This window comes from Colossoma macropomum, unplaced genomic scaffold (genome assembly GCF_904425465.1).
Source record: "Colossoma macropomum unplaced genomic scaffold, Colossoma_macropomum, whole genome shotgun sequence".
Lineage (NCBI taxonomy): Eukaryota > Metazoa > Chordata > Actinopteri > Characiformes > Serrasalmidae > Colossoma > Colossoma macropomum.
This window is the reverse complement of record NW_023494786.1, coordinates 4,826,851-4,840,592: the sequence shown is the minus strand read 5'-3', so window position 1 is coordinate 4,840,592 and position 13,742 is coordinate 4,826,851. Positions and strand designations below refer to the sequence as shown.

At 36.7% G+C, this 13,742-nt stretch overlaps 1 protein-coding gene across 3 annotated transcripts in view; it reads left to right on the top strand.

Annotated features, from left to right (window-relative positions):
* Positions 1 to 13,165, top strand: part of acsl3a (acyl-CoA synthetase long chain family member 3a) — a 39,531-nt gene extending 26,366 nt beyond the window's left edge. For all 3 annotated transcript variants that reach the window (XM_036558392.1, XM_036558375.1, XM_036558384.1), the window contains exons 9-15: positions 1,616 to 1,755; positions 1,955 to 2,127; positions 6,159 to 6,233; positions 7,936 to 8,124; positions 8,968 to 9,082; positions 10,534 to 10,691; positions 11,139 to 13,165. In XM_036558392.1, coding sequence (XP_036414285.1) covers positions 1,616 to 1,755; positions 1,955 to 2,127; positions 6,159 to 6,233; positions 7,936 to 8,124; positions 8,968 to 9,082; positions 10,534 to 10,691; positions 11,139 to 11,296 — 1,008 coding nt within the window. In that variant the 3' untranslated portion in view covers positions 11,297 to 13,165. The remainder of the gene's footprint in view (positions 1 to 1,615; positions 1,756 to 1,954; positions 2,128 to 6,158; positions 6,234 to 7,935; positions 8,125 to 8,967; positions 9,083 to 10,533; positions 10,692 to 11,138) is intronic.
* The last annotated feature ends 577 nt before the right edge of the window (positions 13,166 to 13,742 follow it).

Here is a 13,742-nt window from a genome sequence, read left to right as displayed (position 1 = left end):
TACTAAGTCAGAATTGTTCACAGTGGTTCACATTGTTTTACAATAGTTTCAAGATAAGTCCTAAAATAAAATAAGGCCTAAAATTCATTTTTTATTTATTAATGTTTTTCAGAGGCACATGCAGGACATTTTAAGGTGACATAGGACAGAAAGAAAGCTTATGTTTTCAGATTTAACATTGTTTTATCATTATCAACATTATGTATAAATACTCAAAAGACCTGTGTATGTGCACTGGTCATTTTGGATAGTAAATAAAATGGCTTTATTTGTGTTCTAGACATCACAAACCCTCGTTCTTATCACCACCACAAAATACAGTAAATCATTCTACATCAAACTACTCTGAAGAACATTATTTACATCTCACTGATGGAATTTTGCAAAACATTAAAAAAATTTGTTGGATTTGCTATTTAATGCTAAACAGACAGAACAAGCACACACTCAAACAGTAGTGAAGACATTGCTCCTAAATGTTAAACAACAATTACAGAAACATTTGGAAAGCCCTTGGGGAAGAGGTGTAGTGGTAGTAGTGGAGCACAAATTAGGCACAAATTAATGAGGAGTAAATCCATCACTTCTGCTAGAACTCCTACTGGGGTCTGTTTTCGAGCTGGTGATGGTTGATCTCTGCACAAGCTAAAATTGTTCAATCCTAGACATGGTTTATCTGCCTCACTGAGTTCCGTACCTGTTCATGTTAACGTGTCCTCACAGCAATCATGGATTTAATTCTCATTTACATTCTTTTTAAATAGTCCTCAGGTAGGCTTTTACCTTTAGTCATTTTTTCAGTTACTTGTCTAATGACTAGGCTCAATTCATTTGTACATTCATTAGTCATTTTTTTGTCCATTATTTACATAACACGTATTTCTTCTGTTGTTTCAGTGTTTTGCTATCCAACGTCAACCAAAGGAGCATAGGCCTCCCTTTTGAGTCTTGTTTCTTCTTTCTTTGCTTGCTCAATAGGATTTCTATAAAGTTACTTTGTGACAAAACTCGCAATGCAAAAACATCTCAATTGAACACAGATTTTTTTATGTAGTTCAACAGTTTCAGTAAGAACATGATTTCATTCATCATCTCACATACTGTATGGTTATTTTTACGGTTATCAGACACAGTTCACACAGAAGACATTTTTGTATCATGAAAGTAACTGTTCATCATTTTTTGATTACTGACTCTTGTTTGTAGGTCACAGAATTCACACCTGCATTTATCTATCTATCTATCTATCTATCTATCTATCTATATATCTATCTAACCAGTTTTATTTCTGTTCTCTTTCTCATTTGTTATATTCTATCTTATGCTGTCTTCACAATATCTCTCTTCTCTTGCCATTCATAGAGTTATTCTGACGTCTGTAATATTTCCTGATGACTTTTTAAACTGTCCAGATCTAGATCCTCTCAAGCTATGAAACTCCCAAACACAGAGAACAGAGCTGCTGCAGCTGGTTTGTGAGTGTGTGTGTGTGTGTATGTAATATAATGACTCAGGTGATGTCATTGGTTATGTCTGGAGCAAAGAGGCTCAGCTGCCTCAAAATGACAGCCCTGTTTCTCTTTCTCTCTCAGTCTAACTTTCTCTCTCTTTGTAGGAGATCATGGATCGTGTCTATAAGAATGTGATGCTGAAAGTGGAGGAGATGGGTGTAGTGCAGAAAACTCTTTTTATACTGGCCTACAACTATAAGATGGAGCAGCTGGCTAAAGGCAGTAGCACTCCACTTTGTGACAAGTATGTCAAACACAGAATTCCACACAAACGTTTTGAACGTTCAAAAATGTACAGAATGTTTATTTTGTTACTTTTAAACATAGCCACAATACTTATGCAGTCTCTCAAATATCATGTGACCTTCATATCCTCCATTCTCCCTTCCCTCCATCTCTGTCTTTCACTCTCTCTGTCCCCCTTTCTGTTCCTCTCTGTGCAGGCTGGTTTTCCAGAAGGTGCGAGCGTTGCTGGGTGGGCGAACACGGGTTTTGTTGTCAGGTGGTGCACCTCTGTCAGCGGCAACACAACGTTTTATGAATATCTGCTTATGCTGCCCTGTGGGCCAGGGCTATGGCCTGACTGAAACCTGTGGAGCTGGAACCATCAGTCAGCGTGAGTGTTTGTCATTGTCATCATTTTTTGTTAAAGCTGTCACTTTATATTAATCTGTACTGTAACTAAATAATCTACTTATTATTTTGATAATTTATTGACTAATCTGAGTCCAAACGATAAAATGGAACAGAACATTAACAAACTATCAGTGATATGCACAGGTACTCAAGTACCTGGTGACCATTCCAGGTTCCAGTATTTGAATAATAAACTCTCTTTTGGGTGTTTATTGTGGTGCACCATGGAAAGTCAGGGAGAAAAAAATACAAGCCAACAGTGAACATTTTATCAGGGCTGTAAAGTGCAGTAGTTTTGCTCGTGATTTGTGATTAAAGTATATTACCCATACTGCTACAAAATATGTTAACAATTATGATTTTTTGTTGTCAGGTGGTGCACCTGACACACTGCCATGGACAAGTGTTAACAGGCCCCACAGTTACATATATTTCACATTGAAATTTCAAGTACAAATCCATTGGCAACTCTACCCAATTTTTATATGTAATTGCAATTAACATGTTATAAATCATGTATCTCTACGGCAGGGATGGGGGAGTAGCTAAGTAGCGTGCTACTTTTTGTAGTTAACTACAAATTTTTGTAGCTAATAGCTGTAGCGGCTACAATTTTCGGAAATGTAGCTAATAGCTGTAGCGCCTACAAATTTTCGTGTAGCTATAGTGATAATTTTCGCTACAGTTTCGCTACAAGCTTCAGGTAATCCACGCAAAATCTGAACCACAGAACGCGGTCGTTAACTGGGCCAGTGGCGATTTGTGCAATCCTGACTGAGCCACGGACAGTTCGAGCAAACGGTCACACACTATGAAGTCAGATTCTCATTTACCAGCTTCTTGTTCAAATTGTCCTGTTTCACCTTAAATGGTGCATAAGGTGCCAGAATGTACATTACTGCTGTGCCATTTATGGTGGTGAAGTATATTTAAAAAGGAACCTTTTGATAGAAGAAGGTAAAAACACTCTTTCACTAAGTTGAGGTGGTAGTATCCTGTGTGCTCTGTTTGTGCAGAGGCTAGGAATGTGAATTGGGGGGCCCCTTGGTCCAAAGCCCCATTGGGAGTAGGCCTCTCACTTTCTCCCTTCTTCTCTTAGTTCCAAATAGATGAGATCATTTTAAAAAGAACCATATGTTCTGTCTCCTGTTTCAACAACAAGAACCATATATATAAGCTGTTGGTCATTCTGTTCTGGAGGGGACATTTAGAATTAGCACAGATCCTCTCTCAGGTACTTTATAGTGCTTGATATGATACTGTTTTATTTTGTAATAAACTTTTTATAAAGAGAACACAGTGTCAGCGGAGTTGTCCATCATCTTCACATCATCGCTACTTAATAAACAACAGTGGAACGGGAGAATTTGAACAAGAAGCTGACTTCACGACTTGGTGTTTGACACTAAAATATTGATGTTCGTCTTAAATCTGGGAACAGAATATTATGCCTCCTTTTTTATATGAACTTTTATTTGTTCTCTGGGAGCGCTGTCACTGAATTATGGCCAATCAAAATCTACCTCTCAACCCTCCAGTCACTGCTTAATTGTTGCTGTCCACAATTACTTCAGTAATTAGCGCCTGTGACGTTCGTAACTAGCGTTAGGATTCCAAGCTCCTCAGAAATATCTCAGGGTTTTATGAGATTCAAAAAGCAATGAAACTACACAGTGAGCAGTGAGAGGTTCTCTCTGTACGAGACGCTACACAGCCCAGAGAAACAGAGTAACTTTGACTTCTTGAGATGTTCAGGTATGCAGCACACTAAGCTAACACATAACATCGCTATGGCAAAAATGTAGCTAGCTGAGAGTTTATGAGCACAATTAACATATTAAGATTATAAAATGAAAACCCTATATTTCATTTTTTTTGCTTGGACTGCTCTTAACGTGGCTAGCCAAATCAGCATGCTTTAGTCTAGCTCCAGTAGCTGCTCAGTTTAGGCTACAGGCTCCATAGTAGGCTATATTAGAGATTAAATGTGAAATTAAAGTTATATTGTGTTACCTACTCATAACATACTACAATCAACATGAGAAAGTTCACTGTTAACCAGCATATTGACGGTATAGTATCATGTAGCAAACATTAAGAAATCAGCGGGTACATTAGACTATATTTTGTCTCATTAACTATATGAGTAGCCAACTTTCCCTTTAGCTGGGCCTTGGTACAGACAGCCTTTTTATAACATATGTTTAATGTGTGCTTTTACAATGATTGGTGAGTACAGAGATGCAAAAGAGACAAGCAAGGATAGAGAGAGAGATGTAAATGTAACAAAATCAATTTGGAGCAATCACCAGATTTAATGTAGGTTTAATGTATTTTTTAAGCTGAAAATAAACATATAAATAAATAGTTAAATGATTAATTAAACTTAAACAGGGCAATTGAAGTCAAATAAGTTTATAGAACATTAATAGCAGTTTATGGAAGAACAGAGGGATGAAGAAGGAACAAATGAAAGAAAAAGGTGCATAACAGTTATAGACGGGTGAAAAAGAGCAGTGATTGAATAAAAAAACAAAAGGAGAAACTTATTGTTGCTTTAATACTCATAGTTATTTTAATCACAATTAGATGTAAGTAACATTTCTGCAAAACTGACCTCACAAAAATTCTGATCCTAGTTACGGCTCTTTTTATAACATATGTTTAATGTGCAAACCTACATTAGCAGTTATACGTTAACTCCAGCATTTAAGACCATTTATTGTTAAAACTGTGTTCGGCAGAGCTTTATTTTACTGCAAAGGATGATTATTTTATCTAAAAATCTAGTTCTGCTGTGGAGCCGTAACAGGGCAGTTAAAGAGCCGCATGTTGCTGACCCCTGCCTTAGCTAAAGTGGAAAAAACATTTTCGTAATAGACTATTACTAATAGTACTCCGCAGAGCCAGGGTCACTGATAAAAATTTTGAGGCTGAAGTGTTGCTGAAGTTTAACAAAGGACTCTGAATATCATGTCTGTACATTTCTTGCTGAATGTTTAAATTGGAGCAGCTATATTTCAACAGTTGACAATGCTTTGCACAAAATTGTTTGGTTTGTATCCGGTTATTTTTGTTGATTTTTGTTAGGAAAAATCTGGAATGATTGACTTTTTGCCTTCACTTAATCTACATTATTATTGGATATCACACCTTTGGTTGTGTAAGTTTGATTGTTGGTGACACTTAAACTTACTTTTTGGTGATCTTTTTGTGTATTTGCAGCTTTTCAATTGTATGTTTCTTTCTGGCACATGACTAAATACAGTGTCTTGTTCACACTGTCAGTTGGGCTTGTTTGGTGTGTCAGGTAGAGATACACAAACATTCTGACAATCGAGCTTTGAAAGTGGCTAAAAAGTAGTGCACTACTTTTCAAAAAGTAGCTAAAAAGTAGCCACTACTTTTTCTGGAAAAGTAGCTACATTGTAGCTAGTTGCAAATTTTGGGAAAGTAGCTACAAAGTAGCTAACTACAAATTTTTCAGTAGCTATCCCAACCCTGCTTTACTGTTCTGGTGTTCACGACAGCATGTGTAAATCCAGCAGAAAGTTTTTGAGGGGGTCCATTTTGCTCATAGTTTGCTTGTGGATTTATGAAGGTTTCCTAAATGAGGCCCATTAACTCTTAGAGGTACTAGAATATCAAAATTAGTCAGTGTGCACATTTCTACAAACTATACAGGGCTCATCAGGGTGCCCAAAAAAATCTACGTTATTGGAAAAGACAACTAGGAAGACTCTGTATAATCATATAACCATAAACCTGTAACCGCCATACACATAATTATAGCAGTGCTTAAAGCATGTGATAGCGTCTGATTTCCCTGCTCAAACACGCCTGGTTAATGTTAGCTTTTAATTACTGAGCTAGCGCTAGATGCCAGCCCTCTGGGCTTGGCATTGAAAAACCCTGGTTTAGATCAAGTTTGTTGAGCAAAACGACATCAACTCCAAAGATGCAATTTGAATGGTAATCAGAATGCTCTGATTATGTGTATATGTGTTGCAGTTTGGGACTACAGCACGGGGAGGGTAGGAGCTCCTCTGGTCTGCTGTGAGATCCAACTGAAAGACTGGGTTGAGGGTAAGTCTCTCTTTCTCTCTCTCTCTCACCCACACACACACACACACACACACACACACACACACACACACATCCATCTACCCTTACCAAAACACTGTCATGAAGTTTACCCATCCATCATTTGTTAAGTCCATTAGTTTGGGGCATGGAGTTAACAATAGGCAAGTACGTCTACTGAGGAGAGAGAAAGAGAGAGAAAAGATGGAATGAAAAAAGGCAGAAATATTGACAGTCATTCTGACCTTGTAAGGAAAGCCAGTCTTAACAGCTACAGCTAATCTCTTTTGAAACACTGCCATGTCATTCTTTATAACTAGACTTCATATGCTTAGCCTGTTCTTATTCGTCTTTCCTGTATGTTATGTAAGTTCTGTTCTGCTTTTTCACTATATTCTATACTATTAATTTCTTTTCCATTCTCTTCTATTATATGCTATATGGCTATTCTTTTGTATCATTAAAGTGAACTTGAAAGCAATTTTTTTCACCTTGTTCATTCGTGTCCCAGGTCATATTAAGCATAATTCGTCACACCATACCATTTTATTTAGGGAAAAAAAAAACTTTTTTTTGCTTAATCTCTGAAAACTTATTCTACACACTGATTGTGTTACAGTGCACTGGAGTGTGTAAAAATGTTATCACTATTGTCATGTAACATCAAAATAAACAGAAATATCATGTTTCACCTTCTTCCTCCACTACCGATCAAACATTCAACTAGCTCAGAAACTAATACTGTGTTTCACTTGAATCAAATACATGATTTCCAGTTCACACTGGAAATACAACCTTATATGCAGTTTCTTCTTTGCGCTTAAGAGCTTTAACTTGCATTTGTGGATGCAGCGACAAACTGTTTTCATACTGTTTTCAGAAGTGTTCCTGAGCCCATGCAGTGATTTCCTCTACAGAATCATGTCTGTTTTTAATACAGTGCCACCTGAGGGCCCAAAGATCATGGCCAGCAAATACTGGTTTTTGGTCTTGTCCCTTTCATGCAGAGATTTGTCCAGATTCTCTGAATCTTTTAATTGATATTATGTACCTTAAATGATGAAAAGCAAAAGTTTTTTGCTATTTTTCGTTGAGAAAAGTTATTCTTGAATTGTTGCACTATTTGACTATTTGAGTGGTAAACTCCTCCTCATCTTAACTTCTGAAAGACTCAGCCTCTCTGGGATGCTTTTTTTATACCCAATGATGTTACTGACCTGTTATCAATTAACCACTAGGTGTTTTTTAGCATTACACAACTTTACCAGCCTTTTGTTTCCCCTGTTGGCATCAAATTCAAAATGGTAAAATACATTTTTCCAGAAACAATAAAATTTCTCACTTCAACATTTGATATGTTGTCTTTGTACTTTTTCCATTTAAATATAGGGTTTAAATGATTTGCACATCATTGCATTTTGTTTTTATTTACATCTTGCAGAGCGTCTCAACTTTTTTGGAAATAGAGTTGTATGATTTTTGGTTTATCTTGGCTTGAAATGGTCCATTTCTTGGAAAAGTGAAATAAATATTTGTAACAATTTAAATGTTGTTAAAGTTTGATAAATGTATCTAGTTCAGTTTAAAATCCTGGTTCAGCACTCACTCTTATTTTTGGTGGTCTTTGACCCTGTGGTATTGGTGCACCAGGCCAGTTTGCTCACAATCATCATAACTTACTTCTCATCTTTTACTGTCTATTTAGGTGGTTACCGGAGCACAGATAAGCCCTGTCCACGTGGGGAGATTCTGATTGGTGGGCCCAGTGTAACCGTGTACTATAAGAATGAAACAATGAATCGAGAAAATTTCTTTGTGGATAAGAATGGCCAGCGGTGGTTCTGCACTGGAGACATTGGCGAGTTCCAAGCAGATGGCTGCCTCAAGATCATTGGTGAGAGCCACAAAATTGTTCCTGCTGACAAAACTGAATGCTTGGCTTGGAAAGTACAATGATTCCAGGGACTGCAGAAATTTGTTAATAACTAACTCTTTTCTCACTGGAAATTAATGTCCCTGAAAAAAATAAACACAATGAACTAAACTAAACTTACCAGTACAAGGATGTATATAGCTGTTTATAAAATATTTGTCTACTGGGCTACAGTGTGCTGGTTGTCTAAGCGCCAGTGTATAGATAAATATAGTCTAAAAGAGTGTGAGTGCACAAGAGAAACTAAAGCGGGAGAGAGAGAAGGAGAGGTCGTTAGAAACGGTACAATACACTCCTTCCAACTCTTTGACAGCACTGAACTTTGTGTTTCATTTCCCAAATATGAAATCATCCATTCCCCCCTGCTTCCTGTAAAGCATTTTTTTCAAAAGAGCCTTACTATTGAACAGAGCTATTTGGGATTATACATTTTGTACACTGTGTATTCATTTTGGACTTTGATTTTGTGGTTGATGTTGCTTTTGTTATAAATTGTTTTTTTAAGATTAGGTGCAGTGTGATAAACGTTCTATTGCTGCAAATCAGTGTAGCTGGAGTCAATTCTGGTCTATGTCTGGCACTCGGACATGAGAAGGATAATAACCGGGGTGGGAGGCGGGGTGCGTTCTACATTTGTGAGGAACAAAATGTCCTCACCAGTATAATGACGTGGAAAAAATAAGTTGGGTTAGGTTATAGCTAACGTTCGTGATGAATGTTAAGCAAAGGGTTAGAGTCATATGCTTGGTCAAAACTTGTTTTAGTAATATAGCTATGTGTATTTGTTTATGCTTATTTATGCAGACCGTAAAAAGGATCTGGTGAAGTTGCAGGCAGGGGAGTATGTGTCTCTGGGGAAAGTGGAAGCCATGCTGAAAAACTGTCCTCTTGTTGACAACATCTGTGCTTATGCCAACAGGTACCATGTGGACAACATGTTCACTTCTCTTGGTCCGGACAAAAGCAGAAAATGATGCATTGTTGCATTTTATCTCTGGTTTCCTTAGTGTTCACATTAGCATATTTAACATGAACCAGAAGATGTAAACAAAACTCATACAAGTAAAAGATCACAACTGATTGGGCAGATTTTATTTTGTACAGTAACTGTTATAACGTCTAACAAATCTTCTGAATCATACTTTCTCTGTTCTATTTGGGTATGATGGTTTTATTTATGTCTTGTTTCATATGTCTTGTATTAGAGTGTAAGCCATGAGTTTCCTTGCGATAATGTGGTTTTGCACAACACAAAGCAGGGTGAAATACTTTTAACACAGCCTTGAGTGGTTTACTGCTTTTACAAAATGGAGAAACCTTGGCACCTTAATGTATAACATAACTACATACATACATACATCATCTAAACCGCTTCTGGGTCGCGGTGGGGTGCTGGAGCCTATCCCAGCTGTCATTGGGCGGAAGGCAGGATACACCCTGGACAGGTCGCCAGTCCATCGCAGGGCAGACAGACAGACATACACATTCACACACTCACTCAAACCTAGGGGCAATTTAGCATGTCCAATTAGCTTAACTGCATGTTTTTTGGACTATGGGAGGAAACCAGAGTACCCAGAGGAAACCCACGCAGACACGGGGAGAACATGCAAACTCCACACAGAAACGACCCTGGTCGCCTGGCCGAGAATCGAACCCAGGCCATTCTCGCTGTGAGGACACTGTGCTGCCCTATAACATAACTAATCTATCAAAAGTATCTGTTCCATAATTTCTCATTCAGAGCTTATGAAGAGATGATAAAACACATGCATGTCTCAAAACAGCATTAGAAACTTGTCTTTTCCACATACTAAGAAGTAATGCGAAGAGGAGATGACGATTCATTCTGTCTTTGTTCAGTTTGGACAACTTTGTTCTGTACTGCACTGAGTTTGTTTTGAAGCGAACTGCCTGATTATCCTGCAGTGTGGGCCAGGCATTACCTGTATTGAATGCAATATGACACCACACCTATGACACTGCCTAGCCTGCTTGTTGTTTTGTTCTTTATATTGACAAAAAAGTAATTTGACTGAATATTACAGAGCAGTCATCACGATGATATTATTTCCACAGTTGCTCAAAACATTTTATTGAATAAGATTAAACTTAATTTTTCATATGCACTGAGAAAGTACTTTAGTGGTATCATGTATTTTTTTGTATTTCTATAGCTCACTGTCTACAGAATCCTGCTGCACAGTATACTTTTCAAATTTATATATTTGGCACACACACATATATATTATGGCAAAAGATAGCAGAGGTCTTTACAGAATTATTCACCTCATTCACACAAGGTTTTTAGTTTTTTCCTAGGACATTACAAATAGTCTGAGATGCTTTCTCCCTCCCTCATATCCACAGTGATGAGTCATATGTAATCGGCTTTGTGGTGCCCAATCAGAAACAGCTATTATCATTGGCAGAGAAGCGGGGCATCTGTGGCACGTGGCTGGAGATCTGCAGTAACCCTGTAATGGAGGAGGAGGTGCTAAAGATCATCAATGACACAGCACTGACAGGTGAACCATAATCTTAAATGTTTTTCATTCTATAATAACAGATCATGATCACTGTCTTGGGCTAGTCAGGTTAAGTCAGAGTGAATCATCTACAATGTAGCACAGACACAACAAAACATTTCCAAAGAAATTTAAATAAATTTTAATTACTTAATTCCTTACTAAATTTCAAATATTCTTTAAATTATCGAATTCCCATACCAACATGAAAATTATGTTTAAAATGTATTAAAGAGATTTAGTTTAGTGCTGGTTTGTTTGTTCTGTCACTTTATCAGTGCTTTGATTTAAACTTCTTGAATGAAATCAGGAGTTTTTTGTTTTATCTTTTTTTTTTTTTCATTTTGGAATTATTGAGCATATAAATGATAGATATCTTTTTTCTTTTGTTGTCAATATTTCTTTCTAATACATTATGGCCATACATTTCCTGTTATCTTTAAACAGCCCAGCTGGAGAGGTTCGAGATCCCACAAAAAATCTGTTTGAGCTCAGAGCCATGGACTCCAGAGACGGGCCTTGTAACTGATGCTTTTAAACTCAAGCGGAAAGAGATAAAATCACACTACCAGCACGATATTGAGAGGATGTATGGAAACATGTGAATTCAGATCAAAACTAAGCTAGATCTGAAACGTAAATGGGCCTTGATGGTCACAGTTAGAATCTTTTATTATGATAGCATCCCAGCCACAATCAGAGATATCTGGCCTCTGCGATCAAGACATTTATCATCTTTCAATTTTCCAACACACATGGCTGACAAAAATATACTTGTAAGGAACTACAAGTTGTAACAAAAGCTTCCAACAAGATTCTGTTATTATTTGTAAAACTTCCTGGTTTGTTTGTAAATTCTGTAAAAATGCTATGCATTGTAGCCAGAATACATACTGTACATTTAGTAAAGAATGCACAATAACTGTTCTAAAAAGATGTCTCAAACATTCACACACAAAAGCTAAATAACTTGTGGTAACATACTGTACATTTAGTAAAGAACGCACAATAACTGTTCTAAAAAGATGTCTCAAACATTCACACACAAAAGCTAAATAACTTGTGGTAACACTTTGGACCCAACCAGAGACCAATTACTCACAACATGTAACCCCTTTTCTTCACACTGGGGACCTTTTATACCAGCCTGAATTACTCATATAAATTGTTGAATTTTTTTCCTTCATCCACATCTTGAAATTGTGTTTTCTTTATATCCATATGTGGCCTTTGGCTGAGATCAAATTTGTATACTGTCATGATTCTTTAGCTGATTCTCATTCCCATGTCATCATGCATACATCTTCAACAGCTGATCTTTCTTCCTGCTAGATATGTGATGGCACGCTTCTACTAAAATCAGAGACTGGGAAAAGTATGCAGTTTACATGTTCAGTTTACATGTTTTACTTTATATATTTAAAATGATGCAAATCTCAAAGTATCCATCAAAACATTCCTGCTGACTGATTGCTTTCTTTTGCTGATTGGTTAAAATAAAGAAAATACACTATATGGCCAAAAGTATGTTAAGTGCCTTAACATCTCACTTACATGAGCTTGTTGAACCCCTCCTTTGCAGCTACAACAGCCTCTATTCTTCTGGGAAGGCTTTCCACTACATTTTGGAGTGTGTGTGCCTGAAAGTTTGGGGAATTACCGATTCAAAAATAACTGGAAAGGGCCTTCCTAAAACTGTTGTCACAAAAGTGGAAGCATATATAGAGACCAACTTTTACTGGGCTCACAGATAGTGAAGCAAGATTCATCACTCCAGAGAACACATTTAATTTGCTCAGAGTTGTGTGGTTTGTCTGAAGCTGTTTAGCCATGGAAACCCATTTCACAAAGATTGTGCTGATGTGGTTTCCAGAGGCAGTTTGGAACTTTGTAGTCAGCGATGCAACAGACGTCAGATTATTTTTACATGTCACGTGCATCAACACTCAGCTCTGTGGGCTTGTGTGATCTACCCCTTTGTGGCTGCACTGTTGTTGCTCCTAGCCACCATTTTACAATAGTAGCACTTGCAGTTGACTGGGGCAGGCCTAGCAGGGCAGGAATTTCACAAACTGACTTGTGGCAAAAGTGGCATCCAATGAAAGTACTATTATTTTTAAAAGTCAGTGAGCTTTCAGTACAACTAATTCTACTGCCAGTGTTTATCTGTGGAGATTGCATGGCTTTGTGCTTGATTTTATACAGCTGTTAGCAATAGGTGTGGTTAAAACACTTGAACTCAAAGGGCACTTTTTATGCTTCAAAACTCTATAAAAATTTCCTTTTTTGCTGTATTTTTTGTTGTAATTTTTTGCTGTATTTTTCTAAAATGTACAGCATTTTTTTTTGCAAAAAATTTTTAAGGGAATGTATAAATGGTGTTTAAAAGCTTGTGTCAATTAATTTTCTAGCAAGAAATACATATATTTATGAAATGCTCTTAGAACCTTTCAAATAAATAACAAAAATCCAAAGCTACAGTTCTTGTATGCATTAAAATTATTAAATATAAACATAAATATAAAAATATTAGTAATTTTAACTAATGGCTCACTATCAAATTGACACTTCTGGTAACATAACCTGCTAAATTAAAATTTTAAGACTTTTCACCAAAATGACTGAAGTACAGTTGAAACCTAGGTAACATGGTTTGAACACAGAGATCATATTCCTCATTAAATTGATATTAATGCAGTAAAATATATATATACACAATATCAAGCAGAAGTGAAAGGTTTTTTTTTATTTTAATAATGTTAAGTTAAAGTACAGATTCCTTCACTTTTTTGAGAAATAAAAAAAATCACTTTATTGCTTATAAAAAGATAATGAGTTGAACTGTATACATGGAAACCAAATAATTAGTAGGGGTGACCATATACTTTTGACCATGTAGTGTGAGAAGCAAGAACCATACAATTACTATATAAACAGCCATTTATTTACAATTTTTTGCGATAGCTTAGTTGGTAAATAATAACACACTTTGTGAAACCTGACAGTGAAAGAGCAAAACTTTAGCCCAGATCTGCACCACTATAAGCTCAT